At 43.0% G+C, this 21,894-nt stretch overlaps 1 protein-coding gene across 1 annotated transcript; it reads right to left on the bottom strand.

Annotated features, from left to right (window-relative positions):
* Nucleotides 1-8,013: 8,013 nt before the first annotated feature.
* IQCD (IQ motif containing D) lies at nt 8,014-21,792 on the bottom strand. Its single transcript, XM_069759864.1, has 5 exons — nt 21,726-21,792; nt 18,723-19,538; nt 10,426-10,659; nt 10,194-10,265; nt 8,014-8,561 (listed from the first exon to the last, which is right to left on the bottom strand). The coding sequence occupies exons 2-5, from the start codon at nt 19,455-19,457 to the stop codon at nt 8,268-8,270; spliced, it is 1,335 nt and encodes a 444-aa protein (XP_069615965.1). The 5' UTR covers nt 19,458-19,538; nt 21,726-21,792; the 3' UTR covers nt 8,014-8,267.
* Nucleotides 21,793-21,894: the final 102 nt, after the last annotated feature.

Genomic DNA, 21,894 nt, shown 5'->3' with positions numbered 1-21,894 from the left:
GGGGGTTAATAATTTTTTTATTGATCGGGCAATTCTGAACTAGGCGATACCAAATGTGTATACTTGATTTTTTTTTTTATTGTTTTATTTTGAATGGGGCGAAAGGGGGGTGATTTAAACTTTTATTTATTTATTTTTTTCATATTTTTTTAAAGCTTTTTTTTCTTAACTTTTGCCATGCTTCAATAGCCTCCATGGGAGGCACAACTCGATCGGCTCTGCTACATAGGAGCGAAGCTCAGATCACCTCTATGTAGTAGAATTGCTGCATTGCTATCCGGCATCAACAAACATAGAAGTCTTCAATAAACCTCTCATTGTCATGCCGACGCATCGCTGACCCCCGAACACGTGACGGGGTCAGCGATGCGCGCATTTCCAGCCCGATGGCCGGAAGCGCTAGTTAAATGCCGCTGTCAGCGTTTGACAGCGGCATTTAACTAGTTAATAGCAGCGGGTGAATCGTGATTCCACCCGCCGCTATTGCGGGCAGCTGTTCAAAACAGCTGACATGTCACGGTTTTGATGCGGGTTCACCGCCGGAGCCCACATCAAAGCAGGGAATCTGACCTCGGACGTACTATTCCATCCGAGGTCAGAAAGGGCTTAAGGACTATGGTGAGTGCATTATACTATATGGAGGACTATGGGGAGTGCATTATACTGTGTGGAGGATTATGGGGTGCGTTATGCTATATGGAGGCTACCTAGGGGGCCATCATACAGTTGAGGATAGATGGGGAAGGTGCTGGAAATTAGAAGTCGAATGTCTTTATTGTAATCCCTGCAGACAAGTCCTGGCTGGAAGAATTTGTCATGTAACTGTACTGTAATCTACTACATGTTCTACAGGACTGATATCTATCACTATATGGTCACCATATGGCAGTAATATCAGTGTTGGTCTTTGTAGAGGTTTTTTTTTACTTCTCTTTTAGTAACAGCATAGTCATCTGCTGAGGTTCTCCTACATCCAATATTAGGGAGCGCCACCTTAGTTGTAATTATTATTATTTATTTATATAGCACCATTAATTCCATTAGTTACATACAGGGTTTAGATATCGTTTACAGTAAACAAATTTACAATGACAGACTTGTACAGAGGGGAGAGGACCCTGTCCTTGTGGACTTACTCATGGTTACCTGGTTAGGGGCCCACTCAGAAGTTTCCTCTCCCCACCCCACTCCCGAAGAAAAAAAAATACTAGCTACTCATCTGATGGGAATCTATATAATTGCAATGCCCATCCAGTGTGAACTTGTTCCTGTACGTTGCACGCATACCAATTAATACTTCGGCTCATTTTTGGGGGGGTTTCTACAGTATGCCACCAGATTTAGTATACATGAAATGACTGTTCCATTTATGACATATTCCACTGCAATCAGCTGGAGGGTTAGAACGGTTAGGGATTGTCCAATTTCTTATATACTAGAAATAGGCCCGATGCTATCGCATGTGGAGTGCGGTGAAATTAATATCTGTGTATGCTTAGTGGTGCTGACAGGAGCAGTGGACATGTCTCACACCGTTTGCGCTTTCCAAAATATCTGTTCTATATCATCCCTCTGCATTTTTGTATTTTTGTGCAGGCGTAGACGTCACCGCTGTTCCCGCGCATGCATAGGAACAACGCGGCTGTTCGTGGCCTTGCGCTATCCCCTGTCACGTCCGCACATACTTACCGGTCTTCTTCCATCCCTCGGCGCACTCACGATCCTGTCCCTCGCCGCTCTGCCTCTTCTTTCGCTGGCTCACGGCATCTGGCGTCTTTGCGCATGCGCGGTCGCGTCTCCTCCGTCGCTGAGCCCTCTGGGAGGTCGCGACCCGATGGCTCCGCCCCAACATGGCGGCGCCCATCGGGTATTCCTTCCCGGCGTCTTTCCAGGTAAGACGCCTTTGCTTTGTAGGTGCACTGTCTGCTGTCAGCGTTCCTATGCCCTAGGCTCCCCAGTATTAGTATCTCTTCCCTGCTTGGTTCTTTCTGTGTCTCTGTTCCGTGTTCCTGCCGTGTCCTGCCTAGTTCCTGTGTTCCAGCTGTGCCCTGCCAAGTTCCGTGTTCCTGTCGTGTCTTGCCAAGTCCTGTGCTCCTGCCGTGTCCTGCCTAGTGCCGTGTTCCTGCCGTGTCCTGCCTAGTCCTGAGTTCCTGCCGTGTCCTGCCAAGTTCCGTGTTCCTGCCGTGTCCTGCCAAGTCCTGTGTTCCTGCTGTGTCCTGCCCAGTTCTGTGTTCCTGCCGTGTCCTGCCAAGTTCCTTGTTCCTGCCGTGTCCTGCCAAGTCCTGTGTTCCTGCCGTGTCCTGCCTAGTCCTGAATTCCTGCCGTGTCCTGCTTCGTCTCGTGTTCCTGTCGTATTCAGCTAAGTCCTGTTTTCCTATTGTTCCCCGCCATTCCTCTAGCTCTGTGGTCTCTTTCTTTCTCTGGTCGTCCCTTTGGCTCTAGCTGTTGTGTCTCCATTCCCCCGAGGTCCTGCTCCTAACACTCCCTGTATAGGGGGTGGTTCCATCTGGTCCGCTCGACCCCGGGGGCTCTAGAGTCACGACCCAGAGGGTCCACTCTCAGATTCCTTTCCGAATCCTTACATCCCCCCTCATTTGTTTCATGTTTTATCTCTTCGTTTTCCTTTAAATTTTTTTCATTTTCTTTCCTTTTTGATCTTGTATTTTTTATTTTTTGATTACTTCATTTCTTCAAGCTTTTTATTTATTCTTTTGTCTCCATAAATCATCTCCTCTTCAAATTCCTTTTCTTATCTTCCTTTTCCACTCTCTGTATTCCATTCCTGTTCTGTCCATTCCCCAAAAGAAGTTGGCTTTACTGGTACCATTCTTATTCTCGTTGCCTATTCCCAGCGATACTTAGCCATACTTCCACGGCATTTAACCTCCACATACACCACGCATGTCTACATCTGCTTACATACAGACTGCGCATGCTTTGAGGACCTTGCGTCCCAAACCTCTCTTCCATTCCCTTTACTGTGCACGTGCCCGGCTTCCGGTGCTTTAGATAACACTTCGCATGCGCCCGCGCTCCAAACCTAGCTCAGACTTCCCGGGACAACATGGACGCCACCCCTCTCTCTCTCAAGCCTCACTCCCGACACCCTGCTACCGGAAGATGGGGCCACACATCTCTATATATAACCTGCGCAAGTGACATACATGTCACCGCTATTCCCACGCATGCGTAGTAACGACGCAGCTGTTACTGTGCCTGCGCAAGTGACATTGCCGCGGTGCCTTATGGGATTCGGGGACAGCAGCCGGAAGTCCCAACTGGTGATTATTATATAGGAAGTGTATAGGTGAACAAAATATCCTGAGAGAGGGCAGCAAGATTTGGCTGTGTGCAACCCTGGTTGCTGTTCCAATATACTGGCATCAAGTATTCTTAAATACAATGCTGGGCTATTGGTATTTCATGGGTTCCTTGCACAAATATATTTGAGGGTTTGCTTTTACAGACAACTCCTGTGCAGGTGCTCTAATGGAGCATGTAGGTGTCAGAGGAAGCGTTCTTGCTCTGTCCTCACCTCCTCATGAGCTAGAATGGAAAACCTGGCAGACTAGGCATGTACATTCCCCCTGCAGTGGCCGCTGTAGGGGGTGCCTACCAGATGTGGCTTCTCCAGCAATAATTGAATTCTGGGGGAAAGAGGCTGGACTCTATTTTTGATAAAGACAATTTCTTTACCAACTGCTGGCGGTGCCTTATGTCACTTCTAATATGGAATGGAGGGTGCTTTATCCACATCTGTGCAATTTTTTTATTTTAAGTGACTAATTATGTTAATGTGTGTTCTGGTATATCTGCCTTAATTTGTGATTTTATTTTATTTTTTTTTTACATCATTTGGCTTTTTTTGATTTCTATATACATTTCTGTATTATATGAATGTGGTTTGTATTTTGCGAATATTTGAATAAATTATCTGTCAATCTCACAGGTTATTCTGAATCTCTGGTTAGTATCAGGCTAGTCTCTGCATCTTTTTCCATGCCAAGAACAGCACCATTCTTTACCACAGGCCGGAGTCACACTAGCGTATAAGACGGACGAGTGCTATGCGAGAAAACATCTCGTAGCACTCAGACCAGTGTTAATCTATGGGGCAGCTCACATCAGCGTTTTTTTTTTTTTTGTCAGGTCTATTCTACGTGTGTATAAAATCGTAGTATGCTGCGAGTTTACTCGTATATCGGCCGAGTCTCGCCAATGGGTGCGAGAAAAAAAATCGGACACCACACGGACCATCAGTGTGACTTGCGTGAAATACTATGTGTAGAAAAGCCGCGGAGACACCATCACGTGTTTCTCAATGCAAGCAATAAATAGCCAGGTCTTTCACCGGGAAGGAACAACCACTGGAAGGGCAGCATCCAAAAAGGAAAACCACCTATGCCAAAACATGGTATCCATCCACAGACAGCCGTGCCCGCTTGTCTGTCTATGTTCCGTTCCCCGGTGGGATCAGCATCCACAGTCAGACTCCACCCTGGAGTGGTACCTGGTAGCTTCCTATTGCACAAGTCTGACCTCACCATCAGAGGCTCCAGCGAACACCTAGGAAGCTACTTAGTTACGCCCCTTCCAGGGTAGTCTGGTCTGTGGTCCAGTGGGGCCACACCCCCGCACGATTGCGCCAACCAGTCTGGGTTCGAGCGTGACAGCCATACAGATGTCATACGGATACATAGATGCAAGGAAATTGCATCATCGCATTGCAAACGGATTACACACAGGTGACCATACGGAGAACAGTGGTGCGACTCTAGGCCGAGAGAATTTGATCGATTTTTTTTTTTTTTTCATACGTTAAGTGTGACGCCGACCATAAGTTATATCTAGTGTTTCAGCACAACCTCTCAGGTGAAGAGGCAGAGCTGCAATACCAAACACAGCCATTTACGGTGTATTAGCTGATGTCAGGTTTTGACAACTATGTTAATGGAAAAGTGTAAGTAAGAAGAAAAATAAGCCAGCTCACCCGTAATGCATAAACCAATTTTCGGGAGCACGGACCATGTCATGATTAAGGGAGCTTAGTCTCCAGAAACGCGTTGAGATTCTTACCCATATGGTTCACTCTGAAGTCTGTATCCTCTATGTTCAAAGTTTGTGAATAAAGAAAACTCTTTTTTTACGGATTCAGTGAAGCTGGACATTCTTTTCTAAAGTGTAAGTAACCATTCTGCATTTCTAATACTATTTTTTTTTCATATGTTGTTACATACAAGAAAAATTTAAAGACATACAATCATAGCAATTAAAGTAAGCGCGCAGAATGTGTACCATCTCTAGCCAATAGGGTAATTATCATTTAATGGAAATGCCATCTACTCATCAGATGTTATTCTTAAAATATTGCATAAACAGATGTAAGGACAAGATATTGACACACAAGAATTAAAGATCTATAAATATTCCAACTATCTTACCAATGTCACCTCTTTTAACCATAGTCTTAAAGTCTCTTTGAACCCAATACCAACCGGTAACGTTCCAATGTGTTATTTAATAAGGCCGTAATATATTCCTCTAATACCTTGTGTTCTCAATTGAAGTTCGTTAAGAGGAGTCGACCTCCATTTGCAAGCTATCAAACATATAGCAGCCCTTGTCCTATGTAATAGTTGTTAAACCCCTTTATGACCAAGCCAATTTTGACCGTAATGACTAAGCCAAATTTTACAATTCTTACCACTGTCCCTTTCTGTGGTAATAACTCTGGAACGCTTCAAGTGATCTCAGTGATTGAGATTTTTTTTTTTTTTTCGTAACATATTGTACTTCATGATAGTGGTAACATTTCTTCGAAATGACTTGCTTTTCTGACAAACAAAAACGGAGATTTCTCAAAATTTGCAATTTTCAAGCTTTTAAGTTTTGTTCCCATAAATCAGAGAGTTATGTCACACAAAACAGTTAATAAATAACATTTCCCACGTGTCTACTTTACATCAGCACAATTTTGTATACATCATTTTTGTTTATTAGAAGGGTTAAAAGGTGACCAACGACTTCTCATTATTCCAACAAAATTTACAAAACCATTTTTTTTGCGACATCACATTTGGAGTGAATTTGAGGGACTTATATGATGACAGAAAATACCCAAAAGTTACACCTTTCTAAAAAGTACACCTGTCATGAAGGGACTGTCCTAGTGTGACACGACATGAGTGGTTGGTCACAAAATGGCTAAACACACAAGGGTACATCGGGGACACTTTAACAACGGTGGGCCATGTCGGTGGGGAACGGGGAATGGACACCTCCTGCACTCACCTGAGGATGAGCCCTGCTCTTACTACCGTCCCTATACGGGTTCTTTCAACCCGTCGCCGACCAGGATACCTAGTCCCTCACTTGCCCTGCACCTATCCCTAAGTAGGGAACTAGCAGGTGAGAGCACTGGTCCCACCGCTGCACTAATACAACACAAGGTAAGGTAAGACAAACACCAGGGGAAAAGAAAACACAAAACAACATGTAGCTTTGCTGCAAAGCACCGCACAGCAGAGTAAGGCACCAAATGGCAGAATTCAACAGAAGCCCCATTGAACCCAGCAAGCTCCTGACTCCAGCTTGGTTGGTCTCCCAGTGGACCTATATAACCAACAGTCAGCTGATGCATCAGGTGACCTTATGAAGGATGGTGGGAGTGGTCACCACCCACATCAACTGACCCAGCAGCAATGCAATGAAATAACACCAGCGGCCACTCCCTGGGGGTTGGGTGGGGAATTGTTATGATCAGGTGACCTTGGAGCAGCATGAAAACTTTCACTGGAGTAGGTGGTAACTATACTGACCGCAAACCCTGATCTTATCACCGCAACTAGAAGTAGCCGTGGCGTGTGCCTAACAAAACCTAGACACCTCGACACAGCCGGAGGACTAAATACCCCTATAGATGGAAATAGGAATTTCTACCTTGCCTCAGAGCAGAACCCCAAAGGATAGGCAGCCCCCCACAAATATTGACTGTGAGTAGTAGAGGAAAAGACACACGTAGGCAGGAAACAGGATTTAGCAAATGAGGCACACACTAGCTAAATAGGAAAGTATTTTTGTGCAATAATCAAGTTAAGAGCCCAACAGAATGTTAGAGTTGGAAGGGACTTCAAGGGTCATCGTGTCAAACCCCCTGCTCAATGCAGGATTCACTAAACCATCTCACTCAGATGCCTGTCCAACCTCTGTAAGAAGACTACACAAGACATACTTTGCAGTCCGCTCACTGTCCTTGTAGCTCTTCTCTGAATGTGCTCTTGTAATGCAGTAGTTCGATAAGACAAGTAAAACTGTTTGGTAAAAGCAAACTACCTTTAACACCTTCACACGCCACGCCATAATCATCAACATTAAAAGAAATAAACACTTGAAATAGATCACTCTGTTTGTAATGACTAAGTAATATGAGTTTCACTTTTTGTATTGAAGAACTTAAATAAATTTACTTTTTGATGATATTCCAATTTACTGAGAAGCACCTGTGTAAGGTCTGCTGAGCACTGGTGTAGGACTGATTTTTCTATAATATGATCACTATGTGGTGGTAATATCAGTCATAGTACAGTGGTTGTGATTAATGACCAGTATGGCGGTATCAAAACTGTATATGCTGGTAATATCTTGTTTTAGTCTTGTGGTATTATGTGTCTATTATATTGCAATATTTTATAAAGTTGTAGTATTGGAAATGTAGGATTTGTAGTAAATTTTGATTTCCTGCAGGCAGGGTAATATAAATAATAGAGACCCTAATCTGGGGAAGGGGACAGAACCAACATGGGCCTATGTGCTTCCAAATGCCAGAGCTGAATTTTACTCCTAGTCCATCCTTTTGTTTCTATGATACTACAGAGAGCTTTGGAGAGTTTGCAGTTCATTCATACACTTGCCAAATGACTGTTCTGACATTTTCTTTCATAATCCTAATAAGATGTACAGATCTGTAGCTATTAGGTTTACCCTTCTAGCCGTTCCTCAATCCCATAAACAAACTTTTCCAACCCAACAAGACTTTATTGAGACATACATCCTTCAGTGTTCAGAAATACAAATAAAACCATCTTGGATTTACCATCGTTATAGTGTCTTTATGTTAAATTCCCTGTGTATTATAATAAAAGCATTATAGAGGAGGGCAGGGGGACGAGATCTGTAATTAAGGAGGGGTATTTGATAACATGTTAAAAAATGAAAGCTTTTGCATGCATTGTGAAATTTGGTGTACAAGATTTTTCTTCTATACCGTTTTAAGATTTGCCTTTTTTGGCCTTCCCTTTTGTACTTTTTCCTTTCTTCTTTTTCTTTTTCTTGGGCTTCATTGACCGGCGAACTTGGTACCCTTTCCAATGTGCCTGGATAACTACTGCTGCCCGGTTCATGTTGGCCAGCTCCCTTTCTTCTTCTTCTTTTCTCAGCTGCGCCTGTTGTCTTTCCTCCATAATCTGAACATATTCCACTTCCAGGACTGCCAGCTTCTCTTTCAGCTCTGCCAGCTGGGCCTTCTCCTCTTCATACATCCCCTCAACTTCCTCTAACTCCGCCTGTGGTTGAGCAGAAAGGAAGGAATTCGATTTTATTTTTAGGCATTTACTTTGAAGTCATTATCCCTGATTTATCAAGACTGACATTTTTGTACTCCAGTCTAGATGAAGAGAGCGCGGGAGTAAGATCCACCATAACGAAGTGCCTTGAGCCCCTTAAGAACTTTGGCACATTTTTCAACAGCCGTGTGCCACCACTAGGTATATGCACTGTAAGAAGGCTAACAGCCGCGTAGTCGATGGGTGGTATGTGTCACAAAGATGGCTGCTCTCTGTGATGTAATCCAGAGTATTTTCTCTAGTGCACGTAAGCACTAGGGAGGTCCGTTTGGTGCACCTGAGACTGGTTTGTGGGTAGCTATGAGAGATGGGTGGGTCTGGCTACCCACATACTTCACCTCTGGGTGTTTTTACAGCCTATATAATGGAGGCTGTTGTTTGGCACATGGTCTGTGTATTGGGAGGGAGAAGGCCTCCTGTGTGTTTGGCTCCAGACCGAGCCTGAGTACTGGACACTACCCCAACCTGTGTGCCCACAGGCCTGGCTGAGCAGATCCCTGCTATGGACATTACTTTGTTTGCCTATTCTAAAGGCTGTTTATTTTCTGTTTGTGCTTCTGGGGTTTATGAAGCAATAAACCCACATAAACTTTTAAAGGAACGAGCCTCCTGTTTTCCTCACGTCACACCCAAGTGAGTAAAACCCCTACAGCACCAAGCAGGGGCTAGCGTTTGTTTCTGTTATAATTTGCATCACTCACTATATTGAGGAATTAGTGGTAATCACTAAAAACCTTAAGGGGATTAATTACACATTACTCAGACAACCCCTTTTTAGTCCGAGTCCCCCCCCCCCCCCAGTAAAATAATGACACCTATATTCACGTCTGGGAATGGCGCCGTTCTAGCGGTGTCGGCACTGGCTCTATTGGGCTTGCATGGGATAACAATGTAACGGCTACTCCTCCGGATGTCTGATGGGGGAGTCAGTGAAGCCAGCGCCGATTGGCAGCAGAGATCACCTGGCATAACAATGTCATGCAAGCCCCGGGAGAGGTAGAGCCGAAATTGCAGAGTATAAGTTTTAATATTTTACCGGGGACATAAGTAGTGAGAAGAGGTTGTCAGAGCAGTGTAAGTCTGCAAGGACAGGGTTCTCTCCCCTCTGTACCGGTCTGTCATTGTAAATTTGTTTACTGTAAACGACATCTATAACTCTGTATGTAACCCCTTTGTCATGTCCAGCACCATGCAATTAATGGTGCTATATAAATAATAATAATAGTGGAAAATCCCTTTAATTAGTAAATTGCATTTTTGTATATTTTATGCTCTTTCAACACCTATATAAAGTGGCCAAAGTTCAGATTTCTACATAGTGATGAACACAACACCCATTCTTCTCCACAAGGAACAGGAGATCGGAGAATGCATGTCCACTGCCGTAGAAAAAAGGTGAGGAGCCACTTCCAGATACATCTAGCAATACTTATCTAATGGAGAACAAAGCATTGACGGCTGAAATGGATTTATTGGCTAAAAGTATCTAAATGGCTTATAAAAGCAAAAACAGTCATCCCACAATTAAATAATTGTGAAGGAAATTATATGACCGCAGTCTAATTTTCATACCTGTTTTTCTCCCATGTCACCATCATATGTCTGTATCCAGTTCTCAATCTCAGTTTCCACTTTATATTTTTTCTATAAAATTAGAGAAGTTACAAAATTCTGTCTATATAAAATAACAGGGCACACTACTGCTATGTAACTACACATTGTAATGTGAATTTGTATTTTATTATTACTGATCACAACCTAATTGTAGCTACTGAACTCTAAGGATACAATACAGAAGACGTACCTTTCGAAGGCTCAGCTCTACCTCGCGGTTCTCCGCAATAGCACCATGGAGCTGTGATATCAGTTGCTGCAGCTCTTGTTGAAGTTTTGCAATTTTCCCTTCGGACGCTCGGCAATCTGACTTCTGCTGCTTTTCTGCCTCCTGCATTGTGCGTTTCACCTGATTTTCCGAAAACTTTTCCAACTGATGCAGGCTGATCTTAAGCTGCCGGATAATCTCATTTTTCTTTGAGATCTAGAGATAACAGGAACAGTTTTGTAATACAATACTATTTATTTCAGAAGTTTATAGGAAATCTTTCACATGTGTGCTGTGGTATAGAATTTGCATACAGACGCTGAGATACAAAAATTGTATAAAAAAAAAACCTAAGTGGGATAACTACATAAAAGATGAATTAAGAGTGTGATAGGCTTGTCTAACAGATGTGTTTTTGGGTAGCCATAAAGCTGTAGAAAATTATTCACACTGTCTGGGGCAGTTCATTCCAGAAAACTGGTGCAGCACAAGTAAAGGTGGAAGTGAGAGATGCGGATTCTAATAATAATCTTTATTTTTATATAGCGCTAACATATTCCGCAGCGCTTTACAGAGGTTGCACACATTATCATCGCTGTCCCCGATGGGGCTCACAATCTAAATTCCCTATCAGTATGTCTTTGGAATCTAGAGGATGCTATTCTTATAGGGAACTTGTCATGTCCAAATACACTTCTTACCTTTAGATATAGTGTGAATCTACAGGTAAATAGTGTTAAAATGCTGCCTGGCCGCAATACTGAAAGTGTTGCTACTGGGAGAAAATGAAGTTACATCCTACTATGAGCTGGTGCCTTTTAGTCATAAGGGTGATCCAGAGAAGATTTAAGTTCATTTTTTCCCCGATCAGAGTCGGACTGGCCTGGCGGAGTATTGGGGATATCCCCAGTGGGCCCTTCTCCCTGGGAAGAGGAGAGGAAAATAGGTAGAAGAAAGAAAGTTAAAAAAAAAGTCTGCGGTTTTTAGGGGCACAGGCCCCCTTAACCCCTTTACCCCCAAGGGTGGTTTGCACGTTATGGACCGGGCCAATTTTTACAATTCTGACCACTGTCCCTTTATGAGGTTATAACTCTGGAACGCTTCAACGGATCCCGGTGATTCTGACATTGTTTTCTCGTGACATATTGTACTTCATGGTAGTGGTAAAATTTCTTTGATATTACCTGCGTTTATTTGTGAAAAAAACGGAAACATGGCGAAAATTTTGCAATTTTCCAACTTTGAATTTTTATGCAATTAAATCACAGAGATATATCACACAAAATACTTAATAAGTAACATTTCCCACATGTCTACTTTACATCAGCACAATTTTGGAACCAAAATTTATTTTTGTTAGGGAGTTATAAGGGTTTGACCAGCAATTTCTCATTTTTACAACACCATTTTATTTTAGGGACCACATCTCATTTGAAGTCATTTTGAGGGGTCTATATGATAGAAAATACCCAAGTGTGACACCATTCTAAAAACTGCACCCCTCAAGGTTCTCAAAACCACATTCAAGAAGTTTATTAACCCTTCAGGTGTTTCACAGGAATTTTTGGAATGTTTAAATAAAAATTAACATTTAACTTTTTTTCACAAAAAATTTACTTCAGCTCCAATTTGTTTTATTTTACCAAGGGTTACAGGAGAAAATGGACCCCAAACCTTGTTGTACAATTTGTCCTGAGTACGCCGATACCCCATATGTGGAGGTAAACCACTGTTTGGGCGCATGACAGAGCTTGAAAGCGAAGGAGTGCCATTTGACTTTTCAATGCAAAATTGACTGGAATTGAGATGGGACGCCATGTTGCGTTTGGAGAGCCACTGATGTGCCTAAACATTGAAACCCCCCACAAGTGACACCATTTTGGAAAGTAGACCCCCTAAGGAACTTATCTAGAGGTGTGGTGAGCACTTTGACCCACCAAGTGCTTCACAGAAGTTTATAATGCAGAACCGTAAAAATAAAAAATCATTTTTTTTTTCACAAAAATTATCTTTTCGCCCCCAATTTTTTATTTTCCCAATGGTAAGAGAAGAAATTGGAACCAAAAAGTTGTTGTACAATTTGTCCTGAGTACGCTGATACCCCATATGTGGGGGTAAACCACTGTTTGGGCGGATGGGAGAGCTCGGAAGGGAAGGAGCGCCGTTTGACTTTTCAATGCAAAATTCACAGGAATTGAGATGGGACGCCATGTTGCGTTTGGAGAGCCACTGATGTGCCTAAACATTGAAACCCCCCACAAGTGACACCATTTTGAAAAAGGAACCATTTTGGATAAGGAACTTATCTAGATGTGTGGTGAGCACTTTGACCCACCAAGAGCTTCACAGAAGTTTATAATGCAGAGCCGTAAAAATAAAACAAAATTTTTTTCCCACAAAAATTATCTTTTCGCCCCCAGTTTTGTATTTTCCCGAGGGTAATAGGAGAAATTGGACCCCAAAAGTTGTTGTGCAATTTGTCCTGAGTGCGCTGATACCCCATATGTGGGGGGGAACCACCGTTTGGGCGCATGGAAGGGCTCGGAAGAGAAGGAGCGCCATTTGGAATATAGACTTAGATGGAATGGTCTGCAGGCATCACATTGCGTTTGCAGAGCTCCTAATGTACCTAAACAGTAGAAACCCCCCACAAGTGACACCATTTTGGAAAGTAGACCCCCTAAGGAACTTATCTATAGGTGTGGTGAGCACTTTGACCCACCAAGTGCTTCACAGAAGTTTATAATGCAGAACCGTAGAAATAAAAAATCCTTTTTTTTTCACAAAAATTATCTTTTCGCCCCCAATTTTTTATTTTCTCAATGGTAAGAGAAGAAATTGGAACCAAAATGTTGTTGTACAATTTGTCCTGAGTATGCTGATACCCCATATGTGGGGGTAAACCACTGTTTGGGCACATGGGAGAGCTCGGAAGGGAAGGAGCGCCGTTTGACTTTTCAATGCAAAATTCACAGGAATTGAGATGGGACACCATGTTGCATTTGGAGAGCCACTGATGTGCCTAAACATTGAAACCCCCCACAAGTGACACCATTTTGGAAAGTAGACCCCCTAAGGAACTTATCTAGATGTGTGGTGAGCACTTTGACCCACCAAGAGCTTCACAGAAGTTTATAATGCAGAGCCGTAAAAATAAAAAAAAAAATTCCCACAAAAATTATTTTTTAGCCCCCAGTTTTGTATTTTCCCGAGGGTAACAGGAGAAATTGGACCCCAAAAGTTGTTGTGCAATTTGTCCTGAGTGCGCTGATACCCCATATGTGGGGGGAACCACCGTTTGGGCGCATGGGAGGGCTCGGAAGGGAAGGAGCGCCATTTGGAATGCAGACTTAGATGGAATGGTCTGCAGGCGTCACATTGCGTTTGCAGAACCTCTAATGTACCTAAACAGTAGAAACCCCCCACAAGTGACACCATATTGGAAACTAGACCCCCCCACGAACTTATCTAGATGTGTTGTGGCGGTATTTCTCCTTGTATGTGGTATTATTTGGTGCCTATATGCTGGTATTATGTAGTATTATTCAGTCACCATGTGAGCTGTTCATGGTGTTTCTTCCCTGTATGGGGTATTATTGGTCTTGGTATAGTGGATTGTGTTGTATATGGCAGTCATCTGTTCTCTCTGATATTTATTAGGAGAAGATTCTTTATGTCCATTAGAGATTACATACTGTACTTGGATCACAGAGTCAGAGATGCACTTACAGGGATTCTCCTGTGAAAAAAGTAATAACCTCTCCACAGGATTAGTGATAATGTATTGCTTGGCGGGGGTCTGACTGCTGGGACCCAGTCAGCAGAATGTGGAACTTTTATCCCCATTAGACTGGAGCGGTATGTCCGACTTGACCACATATCCATTCATTCCGAAAGTGGCTGCTCTTGTTTATTTCTGGAAGCCTCAAAGAAAATGAATGGAGCTGCGGTCAGACATCTGAACTGCTGCTGCATTTTAAAATGGGGATAAGTGTCCTATCATGGATAAAACGTCCTCATTCTTCCGATCGGTGTAGTTTCTAATGGTCTGATCTAAGCGATCACCTATCCTGTGGAGCCCATGGATCGGTGATAACTTGTTTCAACCACGCTGGCATTAACCCTGTGTGAGCGGTGACCGAAGGGGAGTATGGAGTGGGCGCTGACTGTGGGGAGTATGGAGCGGGCGCCGGGGACACTGACTGCGGGGAGTATGGAGCGGGCGCTGGGCATACTGACTGCGGGGAGTATGGAGCGGGGAGTATGGAGCGGGCGCCGGGGACACTGACTGAGGGGAGTATAGAGCGGCCATTTTCTTCCGGTCTGTGCCTGTCGCTGATTGGTCGTGGCTCTTTTGCCGCGACCAATCAGCGACTTGGATTTCCAGGACAGACAGAGGCCGCAACCAATGAATATCCGTAACAGACAAGACAGAAAGACAGACAGACAGAAGTGACCCTTAGACAATTATATAGTAGATACTATTTCTGATTTATCAGTGAGCTAATGATGATGGTGGCCTCAAAATACACACGGAGGACCGCATGTGAATCAGCAAGACGTAAGAATCAACAAAGTCCTCCAACACCAATAATATAAAGTAATTTTATTCATATACAAAACTTTAAGAACAATTAAAATTCAGGAGATGCAAGTAAACCATACAATGATGGCAAAAGAACACAAACGCTGGAAAAGATATTAGCAGAATTATGCCTTAAGTAGGGCAATATAGGGTATGCCACATCCTAAAATAATGATACAACCAATCTAGGCAAGAATGTAAACAAAATCACATACAAAAAATAAATAAAGTGCATAGTGCAAAAAGCGATTTAGTTAATTGTGCAGCTATACGGCGTCTGAAAACATATGATAAATGCACAGTGGCGAATCAACAAATCGTATTATTACTAACTAGATGGCAGCCCGATTCTAAAGAATCGGGAGTCTAGAATCCATATATACTTTATTTATTCAAATCTAATATATAATTGCCTAGAATACTACTTCCTGCAATTTGTGCCAACTTCCGTGGCTTTGTCCGGAGCTAATGTCCGGAGCTAATGTCCGGAGCTAATGTCCGGAGATTAATTGCCTAGAATACTACTTCCTGCAATTTGTGCCAACTTCCGTGGCTTTGTCCGGAGCTAATGTCCGGAGCTAATGTCCGGAGCTAATGTGCGGAGATAATGTCCGGAGCTAATGTCCGGAGATAAGTGACGTCAACAGTGTCCAGTGTCTGATTGGTTGCCGCCTGCTGCGAGCGACCAATCAGAAACGTGCCGTACTGTGACACACTCCGCCCGCCATTTTGGTGTGATTTTTGAATTTTTACCTCACAGCAAGTTTCTACTGCGTGGAGGCGGGCCCAGTGACGTTGCTCTTCAAGCTCCTGCCGAATTTCGTCAAAAAAATGATAATACCATTTACCAAAACTATATATATTTAGTTGTGAAGTGGTTCAGTGACATTTTCACATTATTCTTACATTTGAATAAATAAAGTATATATGGATTCTAGACTCCCGATTCTTTAGAATCGGGCTGCCATCTAGTGTAAGAATAATACAATTAATAAATAATAGTAAGAAAGAACAAAAATAATAGGCAGTATATGGAGAAAACACCAAACAAAAGTTCAAAATTGGTGTGAAAATGTCACTGAACCACTTCACAACTAAATATATATAGTTTTGGTAAATGGTATTATCATTTTTTTGACGAAATTCGGCAGGAGCTTGAAGAGCAACGTCACTGGGCCCGCCTCCACGCAGTAGAAACTTGCTGTGAGGTAAAAATTCAAAAATCACACCAAAATGGCGGGCGGAGTGTGTCACAGTACGGCGCGTTTCTGATTGGTCGCTCGCAGCAGGCGGCAACCAATCAGACACTGGACACTGTTGACGTCACTTATCTCCGGACATTAGCTCCGGACATTAGCTCCGGACATTAGCTCCAGACATTAGCTCCGGACAAAGCCACGGAAGTTGGCACAAATTGCAGGAAGTAGTATTCTAGGCAATTATATATTAGAAGGTAAAGTGCATAATACAAAAAAAGGTTTAGTTAATCTATAAGGTGTCTGAAAACATATGATAATGCACAGTAACAAGTAAGTGAATAGCATTATCAGTATAGTGCCAAACCGGGTTTGTAACTGAAGGCAAAAGATAGAAAAAACACAAAAGTAAGATCATTATAATGTATAACCTTCAGAGAGAGATAGAACCCGTAATGATGTGCACACCATAACTCGGGTATCCAGGTATAAAGATGATAATATCAGATGAAGAAAACCAGAGTTATTATAGTTACCTGAAATAAGTACACGTCCAGTGTACCCCTTAATGCAGGTTTTGATCTTATATGCACCCCTTCTGAGGAAGATATAGGATAGAAATGCTGATTATACCTGGATACCCGAGTTATGGTGTGCACATCATTATGGGTTCTATCTCTCTCTGAAGGTTATACATTATAATGATATTACTTTTTGTGTTTTTTCTATCTTTTGCCTTCAATTACGAACCTGGTTTGGCACTATACTAATAATGCTATTCATTTTTTTTCAGACACCTTATAGCTGTACGATTAACTAAATCGCTTTTTGCACTATGCACTTTATTTATTTTTTGTATGTGATTTTGTATACATTCTTGCCTAGATTGGTTGTATCATTATTGTAGGATGTGGCATACCCTATATTGCCCTACTTAAGGCCGGTTTCACACATCAGTGGCTCCGGTATGTGAGGTGACAGTTTCCTCACGTACAGGAGCCACTGATACACGTAGACACATTCAAATCAATGCATCTGTGCAGATGTCATTGATTTTTTTGCTGACCGTGTCTCCGTGTGCCAAACACAAAGACATGTCAGTATTCGTGGGAGCGCACGGATTACACGGACCCATTAAAGTCAATGGGTCCGTGTAAAACACGTACCGCACACGGACGTTGTCCGTGTGCAATCCGTGTGCCGTGCAGGAGACAGCGCTCCAGTAAGCACTGTCCCCCCCCACTGGTGCTGAAGCCGCCATTCATATTCTTCTGTGCAGCAGCCTTTGCTGTACAGAAGATATGAATAATCCATTTTTTGTGGTTTTTCTTGTTTAAAATAAAGGTCCATTTCCCCACCCCCTGTGCGCCCCCCCCCCCCCCCGTGCGCCCCCCCCCCGCTGTTCTGAAAATGCTCACCCAGCTCCCTCGTTGGCTGTCGCTGCTTCCTCTCCTGGCCGCACCTTCTACTGTATGAGCGGTCACGTGGGGCCGCCGATTACAGTCATGAATATGCGGCTCCACCTCCCATAGGACATGGTTAATTCCGGTACCGGAATTATCTGGACGTGTGAGACTGGCCTAAGGCATAATTCTGCTAATATCTTGTCCAGCGTTGGCGTTCTTTTGCCATCATTGTACGGTTTGCATCCCCTGAATTTTAAATGTTCTTAAAGTTTTGTATATGAATAAAATGACTTTATATTATTGGTGTTGGAGGACTTTGTTGGTTCTTACGCCTTGCTAAGCTATGGAGTGATAGCATAGTAATGATAGTAACAATCAGTGTGGGTTAGCTATGACAGCCAGCGTCTTTGTGTGACGTCTACATTACCTTCGCTACTGTTCTCACTTAGGTTCTCTGTGAAAGACTGTGCTGCTGTATTGAAAAAAAATAAGCATTTCTGTATGTCCTAATAAATACAGTTTGCGTGAAAAATCAATGGGGGAACCATAAAATAACCATAGGGATAAAATAAGCGGCAAATGAAACCAATACAGCGGCACGCTGGTAAAATTAAGTTGTAGTTTGGTTTAATGTACCGTCATGATGGCTCAGTGTTTTTAGGCTACGTTCACATCTGCGTTGTTGGGCGCAGTGTCGGCGACACAACGCAACCAACAACGCATGTACACAATGCAGCGTTTTGTGATGCATGCGTTGTCATAAGATCCTACAGATCAGGAATTTGAGCACAGGGAAAATGCTACAAGTAGCGTCCTCTGCGCCCTGTCTTGTGCGTCTATATGACGCATGCGTCGTAAAACGCAGTACAACGCATACCGTCCATGCGCCCCCCATGTTAAAGATAGGGGCGCATGACGCATGCGTCGGTATGCGTCGCCGACGCTGCGCCCAACAACGCAAATGTGAACGTAGCCTTATTTGGATAAAAACAGCACCATGTATAATTTAGCCTGTAGACGCAAATATATGTAACCCCAAGCAAATATCCAAAATGAATGGGCTTTTATAATGGAACTGATTGAATTGCATACCTCAGTGTCACGGTCCAGAATAGCTGCATTCAGTTCTTCTTCCAAGGCCGTCACAATGTTCCTGTTCTTGTGGTTACGTAGCGTAATCTCCTGGAGATAAAGCTTTCTCTCGTTCTGCTCTAATGGACTGGTGAGGAGCTTCTCAAAAAGGAATGACCGTAGCTCTGACAGAAAGTGGATCAATGTCTGTGAGGCCTGATCCCGTACATTTCCTTCACATCTTAAAGCTTGACAGGCTGTTGGATTTGTCACAAATACCCTTAACGTATTCCTCACAGAGCTCTGAACACCCTGATGAAGAGCACCAAAGTGCTGGTCAGCTCCGTCTGCCGTATTTGGTTTTGACCACTGGACAATGGACTCGTCCTCCTCACTTTTCCCACGTTGAAGACGTCTTTGCATGTTATCCTGTAGCCTCTTGTGTTCCCGCAATGCTCCCGTCAGCTCCGAACCAAACACCACACTATACCTATCCAAATTTTCAATGGCGTGTTGAAACAGACTGACCAGCTCTAGCTTTCTGATCGTTTCATCCAGCACTGCTGCCACCCTCTGGGTTTCTATGGAGGTCAGCTTCTTCCGGCCAGGCTCCAGCATCTTTATGGTATCAATGCTTGGTAGTGTCTTAATGGGGCTGAGCTTCAGCAGTCTCAAACCACCTCCGGACGGAGATTGCAATGGCTGAGGTGAGGACAGCGCGGAGGTCTGAGGCATGGAAAGGACATCGGATGCCATGTTTGAGGGAGAGGAGCAAACTTTTAGGACTTCCTTGCAGTCCGACTATTCAGACATATAAACTTGCCTAATGATGGGAGGCTGTAATCATCACAAACATGAGAAAGCATTAATAATACAGTGTAAATCAACAAGTGCATAGCTACACGAGCATAATAGGGCAGGAGTTCAGCTCCATCACTGCGCTCTGCTGTATGCTGTAAATGGAGGAAGCATTTATTTGCAAGTTGCTGCATTATTCCACACTGATTGGGAAGTCTATTTTAGCGAATTACGCAGAACGCACCACCCTTTCTGTGCGCACATACCAGTCTGATACGTCCCTCTGCTGTGTATAACTATCCCCAGCCTTCTGATTGCAGACTGCTACCGGTTTTATGATCACAGGGGCCCAAAAAGCATGAAAGGGTTTCTACATAGTCATGGACGGAAGTGTTGGCACCCTTGAAATTGTTTCAGAAAATGAAGTATTTCTCCCAGAAAATTATTGTAATAATCATGTTTTGTTACACATGTTGATTTCTTTTGTGTGTATTGGAACAACACAAAAAAAGGGGAAAAAAGGCACATTGGACATAATTTCAAATAAAATCCCAAAATGGGCTGGGCAAACTTGTTGGCCTCCTCAACTTAATATTTGGTGGCACATCCTTTGGAATAAATAACTACAATCAATCGCTTCCTATAACCATCAATTAGCTTCTTACACCTCTTAACTGGAACGTTGGACCACTCGCCTTTTCCAAACTGCTCCAGGTCGCTCATATTTGAAGGACGCTTTCTCTCAACAGCAATTAAGATCTCTCCACAGGTATTCAATATTATTTAGATTCGGATTCATTGCTGGCCACTTCAGAACTCTCCAGCGCTTTGTTTCCATCCATTTATGGTTGCTTCTTGAGATATGTTTGGGGTCATTGTCCTGCTAGAAGACCCATGACCTAGGACACAAACCAACCTTTCTGACACTGGGCACTACCTTGCAACCCAAAATCCTTGGGTAATCTTCAGATTTCATGATATCTTGCACACAATTAAGGCACCAAGTGCCAGAGGCAGCAACACAACCCCAGAACATCTTTGAACCTCCAGCATGTTTGACTGTAGGTACTGTGTTCTTTTCTTTGAAGGCCTCATTCCATTTTCGGTAAACAGTAGAATGATGTGCTTTATCAAAAAGTTCTTTTTTTGTCTCATCTGTCCATAAGACGCTTTCCCAGAAGGAGTTTTGCTTACTCGTGTACATTTTGGCAAGCTGCAGTCTAGCTTTTTATGTCTCTTTTGTCAGCAGTGGAGTCCTCCTGGGTCATCTATGCATAGCATTATATTTCATTCAAATGTTCACGGATAGTTTGCGCTGACACTGATGCACCCTGAGCCTGCATAACAGCTTGAATTTATTTAGGACTTGTTGGGGCTGCTTATCCACCGTCCGGACTATCCTATGTTGCAACTTTTCATCAATTTTTCTCCACGTCCAGGGAGGTTAGCTACAGTGCAATTTGTAAATTTCTTGATTATGTTGAGCACCGTGGACAAAGGAACATCAAGATCTCTGGAGATGGACTTGTAACCTAAAGATGCTGATATTTTTCAACAAATTTTGGTTCTCTTCTCCTCTTTCTGTTCTCCATGCTTAGTGTGGCACACACAGACACACAATGCAAAGATTGAGACAACTTCTCCCCTTTTTATCTGGTTTTGGGTGTGATTTTCCTGTTGCCCACACCTGTCACTTGCCACAGGTGAGTTTGAAGGAGCATCATATGTTAGAAACAAAGTTCTTTACCCACAATTTTGTAAAGGTTCCAACAATTTTATTCAGCCCATTTTTCGAGATGTGTGTGAGATTAGGTACAAGTTGCCTTTTTCTCTTTTTTTTTTTGTGTTGTTCCAATACACACAAAGTAAATAAACATGTGTCATTGCAATCATTTTCTGGGGAAAATACTTCATTTTCAAGAACAATTTCAAGGATGCCAACACTTTTGGCCATGACTGTAGAAGTCATAATCGCCCTATAAAGAAATCCAGTGCGGCCTTTCAGTATATTCCATACATTTTAGTATTTTATCATCTGTTAGATCTCCGCTTGCTGTCAGTGAATGATCAATTTGTATAATGCAGCTTTTTCAGCGCTTAGATAAAATAGTTTTCCTTTCACTGAGTTGAGCAAGGAATGGAGTCACAATAAATATGAGAAAGTTTGATATTTTGGCAGCAGCTGTTCCATGAAGTCACTATAGAAAAAGGATAAAGGCACTACACCTGCAGCCAGCCGATGGACTCCTCTCAGCGATGTCTACCTGTGTACTTTTTCCGTGTACAATTTCCATGGGAACGGATCACGTGACTGGATATTGCGTGCAGCGAATAGAATACTGTCATCTACTGCGCAAGCGCAGAAGCCCAGCTTTCTTCAGAAACGACATAGGAC

The sequence above is a fragment of the Ranitomeya imitator genome, chromosome 1, assembly GCF_032444005.1.
Source record: "Ranitomeya imitator isolate aRanImi1 chromosome 1, aRanImi1.pri, whole genome shotgun sequence".
Taxonomy (NCBI): Eukaryota; Metazoa; Chordata; class Amphibia; order Anura; family Dendrobatidae; genus Ranitomeya; species Ranitomeya imitator.
This window is presented reverse-complemented; position numbering and strand designations above follow the sequence as displayed.

Excerpts from the sequence above, each read along its gene's own strand:
- IQCD (XM_069759864.1), bottom strand. The coding sequence starts at position 19,457 with ATGGCATCCGATGTCCTTTCCATGCCTCAGACCTCCGCGCTGTCCTCA. Across the intron at positions 10,266-10,425 it reads TAGAGCTGAGCCTTCGAAAG|AAAAAATATAAAGTGGAAAC; the intron begins GTACGTCTTCTG and ends CTAATTTTATAG. Across the intron at positions 8,562-10,193 it reads GTGACATGGGAGAAAAACAG|GCGGAGTTAGAGGAAGTTGA; the intron begins GTATGAAAATTA and ends GCTCAACCACAG.